A 9,206-nucleotide genomic window follows, 5' to 3' on the forward strand; every position below is an offset into this window, starting at 1 on the left:
CGGTCCGCAAGTGGAGGAGGCTGGGGGCCAGCAGCGGCAGGTAAGAGGAGCTACATGTGCAGGGAAAATGGACCGCTGACCAGTCCACCCGAGACCCTGCAGAGCCCACCATGAAGAGTCTTAGATGGGCTGTGCAGATCTATGATGGGCTCTGCAGGGTCTCTGGTATGTATGGAGTCTCAGAATCCAGTGCGTTACTAAGCCCTGAGTCCAGTGCATTACTAAGTCCTGAGCATTACCATGTCCAGTACATTACCAAGTCCAGTGCGTTACTAAGCCCTGAGTCAAGTGTGTTACTAAGCCCCGAGTCAAGTGTGTTACTAAGCCCCGAGTCAAGTGCGTTACTAAGCCCCAAGTCATTGCTATGCTTGATGCAGGGACCCTGTGTGGCCCTGAAAGCTCTTGTGTAACTGACAATAAGTCTACGAATTTTGATCCTACAAGGATTTGGTGTGCTGCTAACGTTTCTGCAATTATGTGTATTTGGCGGCACCATCCGCAGTCATTCCAAGCACCCCTCCCCAATCACGGGGTCATACCGGTAAGGAGTGCAACTAGCATTTTTTTTTCAGTGCGTTACTAAGCCCAGAGTCCAGTGCGTTATTAAGCCATGAGTCCAGTTGATATACTGCTCTGCATTGCGGCATAATGTATTGTTGGGAATCTGTAGTCCCCCTACAGCCAGTGCCATTCTGCATCAATGTTCTCTGTACAGCACTGCAGTATATGTCAGAGCTATATAAATCTATAATCGTGCGAGATTGCAGGGGGACATTAGAGTGTAAGCTCCTCTGGTGCAGAGACCACCAGGGAGGTGGAGGGGCAGTGAGATAACCTGCCATAAATAAGCCTGCAGTATAACAGGGAGTCTAGAAATGTCTGCAATATCCCAGCCTCAGATAACAGACATTTCTCTATACCTCAGCTATCACGTCTCTTTCTTATCCCGACAGGAAAAGTGAGCGCGTTTACTCAGAAATACATCTCCCACAATCCTCTGTAGTGTAGTGACGATGTCACCGCTCCATGGAGCCAATCAGAACCGCGCCCAGCGGCCCTCTCCTCCCGCCCAGTGTTTTAGTGCTGCAGACCAGGCGCCATCTTGTCTCGGAGAAATAAACTGCCGCCGTTGTGTTGAAGGCGACCTAAGAGGGCAAGATGCTGTATCTGGAGGATTACCTGGAGAGTGAGTGGGGATGCAGGGCGCCATGGCGGCGCGGGGTGCTCTCCGTGAGCTAGGGGTGCGGGCTTTAAACGTGGACGGAGGTGGCGCCGCCTAATAACCGCCCTCTATGTCTCTCCCTCCCCTCCTGTCTCTCCGCAGTGATCGAGCAGCTTCCCATGGATCTGCGCGACAGGTTTACGGAAATGCGTGAGATGGACCTGCAGGTGCAGAGTACGTGACAAGCACCCGTCTTCCCAACTGTCTGTTAAAACTGATCAGCAGTTTATTGCGGAGGCCGCTGTTTGTGTGCTCACTACCGGATGAGTGACGCTAATAGGACGTGAGCGCTGCTGCTAGGGGAGACCGGCTTCCTGCTGTGTTGGTGTTATACTAAGGGCCAGCAGCAGGGGGCAGTGGTGTTCCCTCTTCATTGATATCACTACATCGTGCATACCACCACCCAGTACAATCAGCAACCTCAAGTGAACTCATATCACATGTACATCAATATATATATTAGGGTTCATCATCATGTTTAATGTAGCCATTCCAATCCAAGTAACATATCATTAGTAGGGTTGAGCTCATGTTTAGTTTGAACCTGGACTGAGCCTGACCTCTGAACCCGAAGACTCCATTCACATCTTGGCATCTCATCACTCAAAGCTGAAGGTGCCCATACACTGTATGATTATCATAGAGAATCGCGGGAAATCCCGCGATAGTCCGATAATCTCAAAGTGTATGGAAGGCGTGCAACCGTTTCTACTGTACGGTCGCACGACTTGTATTTTGCGCATGTTCGAAAACCAGCCGAGAATCGTACAATTTTCGGCTGGTTTGTAGCATGATTTTGAGATAACTGCCGCATGGGCCGGTGTGCGCAAGCGCACACTGCCCGTTCAGCATTGCAGTCATCGGAAGCTCGCCCCTCAGCAGGGTGGGCTTGCGATTATCGCAAGTACGATCTGCCTGTCCAAGATGGGCAGATCGTACGCTTTTTTAATTACTTTACAACCCTCGCAAGACAAAAGTCTTGCGAGGGTTGTAAAGTGTATGGCCACCTTAAGAGAGACAAAACATTCAAGCCAGGAATTCCATTAATTTCTATGGCCCCGTTCACACCTTGGCATTTCATCCCTCAAAGCTAAGCGAGACAAAACACTCAAGGCAAGTAATCCCATTCATTTCTATGACCCCTGTTCACACCTGAGCATTTGTCCAACAAAGTTTCCCATTGAAGTCTATGGGACCAGAAAGCGCTGTAAACTGCCATAAAGTAGCTCATATACTTTTTCCAGCAACAGGCGTTTTTCTGTGTTTGACAAAACACTCAGATGTAAACAGGGGCCATAGAATTGAACGGGATTCCTTGTCTTGAGCAATTTGTCGCACTCAAGACAAGCGAATGGGATTCCTTGTCTTGAGTGTTTTTTTGCACTTACCTTTGAGGGCACAGTCAAACCATATCCAGTGGGTTCTGGGGTGGTCCGAGCCCGGAACACACTGGATCGCATAGATCAGTCTGGAGTGAGAGGGGGCATGGTGGTGCCATTCATGTGACTGACACCTAAGGCACACCCCCAACCCACAGTGCCATCACCTGCAACGGAACGCGAGGTACAGGAATGCCCCCCGTTCCGGTGCAGTGTGATGGGAAAAATTGGTGCTTGAAGCATTTTTTTCCCGATCGCACCGGAATGGAGGGCTTTCCTGTACCTCGTGTTCCACTGGGGGTGGTGCCATTGATATGAATGGCACCATCACGCCGCCTCGCACCCCAGGACGCAGTCCAGCCTGAACTATGCGATGCAGTGCGTTACGGGCTTTTAACACACTGGATATGGTGTGACTGGGCACTGAGCGACAAAATGCCTAGGTTTCAAAGGAAGCTCCTTCTGCCAAATCAGCTGCAGGAAATTCTCCGCCTGCATGTAAGTAAAGGAGTGGGATACTGTGAAATCATTGCCCCTATATGGCCACATGGCTATATTTGGTCCATGACCATACAAGGCCAGTCGTGTCTGTTTATGTGCAGCGCTGGGACAGGGAATTCCTTGCACTGCAGTGGATTGGACAGTTGGACCCATCTCCCTTTTGGGTTCAGGGGAGCTCGTGTTTGGACCAGGTTCTATCCGAACCTGAGCTCATCCCTATTAAATAAAAAATAATCTCCAGTGTATGTGCTGCACCATCCACATACTTTGGATTCAAGACTATCAGGGTGAAGAGTTTGGAGAAGTGAACAATCTAGGACAACATAGTTGATTTGGAAAAATTCTCCAATTATCTAATTTATTTAAATGATCCCACCCTTGCTCTTCACAAATCTATACTTACCGAGGGGTGCTGCTTCACTGTTTGTAGACATTCAGTGCTGCAAGTCTCCCTCCTGGTTGCCTCCATCTCCCAGCTGACATCTATGGGGCTGTAATGTGCAATTGCAACCAGCATAGGGAGTACTGTGGCACTGCAATGTAAACAATAGAGGAATCGTGCCTGTCAGATCTCGGTAAGTGCAGATATGTAGAGGGGGGAGGATGGTATTGTTTAGGTCAGGGGGGTGCAAAAAGGATAAGTGCACTTATTCCTCAATGGAAAAATCATAAATACTCTCATCGTCTGAACACAGAAACACAGGCTACGCTTATGTTTGTGGAATAGATTTTGCACGCATTGATGGTTTGACAGATGCACTGACTCATGCACAAGGGTGCCTGGGCCTGTTCAACATAAAATGCAGGTGTATTTCCCTGCCTGGGTGCTGCATACTGCTGCCCATAGAAGTACATGGCTGAGTGTGGCTGTAGTTGGGTATCTGCTGGTACTTGTATAAACGCATGCATAGACATACAACCCTGGGTGCAGACAGTCTGCATTAAGAGGAGTACTCTTTAGGCATGCGTGTGCTGACACAAGTACCAGTGTATACCCGCATACAGCCATTGATTTCAATGGGTGGAAGTACGCAGCACCTGTGGCAGCCAGGCAGGAAACTATGCTTCCATTTCACAATGCACAGCCCCAGGCACATATGTGCATGAGGCCTTAAGAACTATAAATGATATTATGGGCACATCACCAAAGTCTTAAGGAGTGAGGAAAGGGTAGTATCCTTGTCAGGTGTTTACTGCTATCACTTTCTGTATTGCAGATGGTGTTCTACCACAAAGGGAGGGAAGGGAACTCTCCAACAGCAAAACAGACAGAAATAAAAAAAAAAATGCATTTCTTTAGTAAATTAGGGGGAGGCTAGAAGCCCTGTCAGATTTTAACTTCTGTTCCTGTTGAAGACTTTCCCTCACTTCATGTCTGGACAAAGTGTTATCAGCAGGACAGTGAAGGTAATTCTCTGTAATAGAGCTCGGGATAGCAGTAAAGAAGTTCTAATGCTTCCCTATTCTATCCAAAAAAAGAAAAAGGCTGGCTTAACATAAACTTTAAACATACATTTTCTATGCAATAAAATACTGATATCTATGTAGGGTCTTGCTGCAGATTCTGTGTAAAGATATCATGTAATGGTCCGTAAAATGCTTTTGTTTAAACGTCCACATCCATAAAATTCTTCTTCCATTGCATTCTGGACGCAGTGTTTTTATGCCTGTGTGCATGAGCCCTAAAGAACACTGGTGTCTCTGCTGACACTTGTACACTACATTCAGTAGGCTCAGACAGGGATAAGCACAGTGACAGATGCTTGTGTATTTTTGTGCAATGTCTTACCTGGATGATTTTATCCATCGGCTGGGGAAAAAAACTTGTGATGCAAAGTTTGTTTGTTTTTCCCTTGTAAAGAAAAGTGTTGCTAATACAATTTAATTTTACAGAATTAGGCTATATACATCCAAAATGTTTTTAGTGTGACTGAGAAGAAATGTTCGTATATGGTCCTGTCATACATATTCAAAATCCTCAGTTAGCTAGCTCCTTTTATTCCGCAGCTGTTAGTGGTGTGGTCAAAGCAACCAAACAAAATTGAGCGTAATGAAAACCATTTTATCCAAAAGTGGGGAAATAAGTACTTCTGCAACACTAGTACTGAACAGAACGTTTTCCATTTCTGTCACATTACTTTATTTAAAAAGGATATGTGATTTACCTTTCTCTGCTCAGCTGGGTGCTGCTGATCTGAAGAGGATCTGTTATTGAGCCAAAGCTCAGGCAAGAGAATGTTATGTAAAATAAGGGAATGGCTCCTTTGAGGAATAGGTATTTATTTTCTGTAGTTATGTAGCACAGCATTACAGGGAACACACATTCAAATTAGTCTAAAGACACTCACAATCTAATGTCCATGCTACAGATATACTCAGACTGTTGGGAATATGGGGGGAGGCCAAATAACCAAGCAGAATGTATTTGGGTTGTGGCAGGAAAGTGGAGCACCTAGAAGGGACCCATGCAAAACGCATGGAGAACGTACAAATGCCATGCAGATAATAGTGCTGATTCACTGAGGGCCCATTCACGCCATGTCCGGATCAGATGCGGTTCGTTACATTTTTCTTCCGCACTAAAAATGCATCCGAATGCATTTGTATGTGATGTTTGGGCTCTGTTCACACCGTCCAGTCCGTTCCAGTGCAGGGGGGGAAATGCTGCATGTCACATTTTTCCTGCACCGGAACGCGCCACAAACGCACCGGAACGCAACAGAAGCTATGACATGGAGCAGGAAGAGATTAATTTGCATAATGACATTACCCACCCAAAAAACTATAAAAAACGCACTGGAACGCGTCAAAAACGCATTGCAGCGTGTTCGCAGATACGCGTGCAGATCTGGTCCGGACATGGTGTGACAGGGCCCTAAATGAGTAGAAAGATCTTCACTCAATAATTTGTAGCTGTGTTTTTACTTTGAATACCCAAACATATGCAGATGAAATAAAGAGTTTACTTTTCACATGATTGGATAATTGAAGTGAATCTTCACCTGATGTATTTAGGGAAGGTTCTCAAATCTTTTAGTAAATCAGTCTTAAGGTGGCCATACACTTTACAACCATCGCAAGACCTTAGTCTTGCGATGGTTGTAAAGTACTTAAAAAAACGTACGATCTGCCCATCTTGGACAGGCAGATCGTACTTGCGATCATCGCAAGCCCGCCCCCTTGAGGGGCGGGCTTGCGATGACTGCAATGAGGGGCGGGCTTGCAAGGACGGCAAACGGGCAGTGTGCGCTTGCGCACACCGGCCCGTTCGTCAGTTGTCGAACCAGCAGGCCACTCACTCGCCGAGAATCGTACGATTCCCGGCGGGTTTTCTAGCCTGCTGGGTCGACGGAAGACGTGCGACCGTACAGTAGAAACGGTCGCACGCCTTCCATACACTGCACGATTCTCGTACGATCGCGGGATTTCCAGCGATTCTCGTACGAGAATCGTGCAGTGTATGGGCACCTTCAGTGTTCCATGCAGAATGTGAACTCAGGATCCAGAACGGCAAGGCAAGAGAGCTAACATATCTCTATGACTACACAAAGGACTGAGATGGGTGTGTCTGTAGTATTGACATTTCTAATGTTGGGCACACACCTTACAACCACCGCAAGACTTGTCTTGCGATGGTTGTAAGGTAATTTAAAAAATTTACGATCTGCCCATCTTGGACAGGCAGATCGTATTTGCGATGATCGCAAGCCCGCCCCCCTGGGGGGTGTGCTTCCGATGACGGCAATGCTGAACATGCCACACACCCACCAACAATCGTACGATTCTCGCCGGGTTTTCGAACATGTTCCTAAGATAAAAGTCATGCGACCTTGCAGTAGGAGAGGTTGCACGCCTTCCACACACCTTGCGATAATCGTACAATCGCGGGATCTTCTGCGATTATCGTACGACTATCGCAAGGTGTGTGGGCACCTTAAGACTGCATTATTGTATACATTTCCTCTGATCTCCATTAAGACTAATTTTAATTGCCTCTACACACATGCAAGAATTACTTTGTGCACCATGGGAACATAGTTGAAGAAGAAGGCCTGTTTGGTAATTGAGACTTTGATAGAGAAATTTGCCCTCGCATCCTGTCCTGTTGACCACAGTTTCACCAGACAGGAAGTGAGGGAATATCTGCAACAGGGACACATACAGAAATAATAATTTAAAAAAATGACAGGGGTTCTAGCCTTCCCCTACTCTACTATTGAAAAGGATTTTTGTTTCTGTTGCTATTGGCGATTTACCCTCAATTACGGTCTGGTTAAACTTTGTCAGCAGGGCAGGTAATGAAGGTTGATTTCTTTACCAGAGCCCTGGATAGCAGTAAAAATCTGTCAGGGATTCTAACTTGTTCCCACTCTAACAAAACGAAAAAAGACATTTCCGGGTGGACATACCCTCAGGATCTATCTGAAATTCTGTGAGCGGGATTTGTCAAACCTTGCACCAACAGAATTCTGTTTTGCTTTGCAGTTACTAATTAAAGTTGAACTCTGCAAAAGAAAATATTGTCAAGGAGCACGTGTGTTGTTATTTGAATCTTGGTGTGCTTCGTGTATTTCTTCCAGATCTTTCCATTAATGCAGTGTGAAACTTTACCATGGTGCAGGAGCTTCCTGTACTAAAGACCGGTCACTGCCACTCTACCTCATTGTACAGCATGCCTGGTCTTGTATCTGCCCCCTCCTGTAGTTTTCTCCAGGTGTTCTATCAAAGTCTGTGACTGTATTACAATGTGTGACCGGTGACATGGTCACACATTTTATGTGATCCCGCCCACTTTGTCTCCGGTGGAATGTGTGACCGGTCACGTGGCCACACATTTTATGTGATCCCGCCCACTTTGTCTCCGGTGGAATGTGTGACCGGTCACGTTGACACACATTTTAATGTGATCCCGCCCACTTTTTCGTCAGTGGAATATGTGGCCCGCAAAAAGTGAAGAATACCAGCTGTTCCAGGGCAGATCGGCATCGCAGATGGTATGTGCAGGAGAACCGATCTGCTCTGGAACAGCTGGTCGGTCCTGAAATGGCACTTTTATCCGACTTTGTGACTGTGATCTCACATTCCACAAAGTCGTATAAAAGTGACATTTCAGGACCATCAGCTGTTGCAGGGCAGATCGGTTCTCCTGCACATACCATCTGCGATGCCGATCTGCCCTGGAACAGCTGAGAAATCGTTGGAATTTTGCCGGTCACATATTCAACCTCAGAAAAAGTGGGCGTGACCACGTGACCGGTCACATTCCAACCCAGGCACAATCTTTGATTGAACACAGGTAGCCTGTAGTGGGTGGACCCTGTTGGGGCCCCTCCCACAGCTCTGCTTTCTGCACATGCTATGTACTGCTCAGTGTTGATGTCAGTCCACATTTTGCAAGGTAATAAATCGTTGGCAAAGGGATTTGGTGCACACAAAGTGAACCTGTATCCTTTGCAGCTATTGAGCAATATATTTAAAGTTTTTGTGCCTGGAGTTCAGCCTTAATCTATTGGTTTTGAATTCTTGTTTTTTCATTACTTGTTTTGTGTCTGACACTTTTTTCATAATTGATGTACACTTAACTGACAACAAATTGCATGCTCAAAGATTACCACTGTGTTTGATAAAATGACATCTGAGCAAACATATGATTGTCTATTTCTTGATCAGCTTTTCATTATTTATATTGCAGATGCCATGGACCAGTTAGAGCAACGGGTCGGAGAGTTTTTCTCTAATGCCAAGAAAAACAAGCCTGAATGGAGGGAAGAACAAATGACTGCTATTAAAAAAGTAAGCTGTAGGTCATATGTTGGAAAAGACCTAAGGTAGAGACCTGCAGTAGGTTGGGTACCTGCAGATTACTTAAAAGTATATGTATTTTGCAGGTAGCGTGAGTTTGTATTTGAAGCATTGTCCATGGCACTGCTCCTTGGGTGCGTTAGAACTTTTCTGAAGGCCATCGTTTTCTGTTTAAAGAATAACTATAGTCTTTTGTATTTTTTTTTCTTTTTTTTAATATACATGTGCAAAATTAATAAGCCTTTAATGTATTCAAATCTTGTATGCATAGGTTCCTGCGGTGTGTGTGTGTCTGTGTATAT

General features: G+C 45.9%; 1 protein-coding gene across 2 annotated transcripts in view; it reads left to right on the forward strand.

Annotated features, from left to right (window-relative positions):
• The first annotated feature begins 1,031 nt into the window (after window positions 1-1,031).
• ING3 (inhibitor of growth family member 3) overlaps window positions 1,032-9,206 on the forward strand; it is a 17,828-nt gene continuing 9,653 nt past the window's right edge. The window contains exons 1-3 of one of the 2 annotated variants that reach the window (XM_018553068.1): window positions 1,032-1,186; window positions 1,325-1,396; window positions 8,795-8,895. In XM_018553068.1, coding sequence (XP_018408570.1) covers window positions 1,159-1,186; window positions 1,325-1,396; window positions 8,795-8,895 — 201 coding nt within the window. In that variant the 5' untranslated portion in view covers window positions 1,032-1,158. The remainder of the gene's footprint in view (window positions 1,187-1,324; window positions 1,397-8,794; window positions 8,896-9,206) is intronic. The other variant, XM_018553067.1, reaches the window with a different exon arrangement.

This window comes from Nanorana parkeri, unplaced genomic scaffold (assembly GCF_000935625.1).
Source record: "Nanorana parkeri isolate BGI_ZX_2015 unplaced genomic scaffold, ASM93562v1 scaffold108, whole genome shotgun sequence".
Taxonomy (NCBI): domain Eukaryota; kingdom Metazoa; phylum Chordata; class Amphibia; order Anura; family Dicroglossidae; genus Nanorana; species Nanorana parkeri.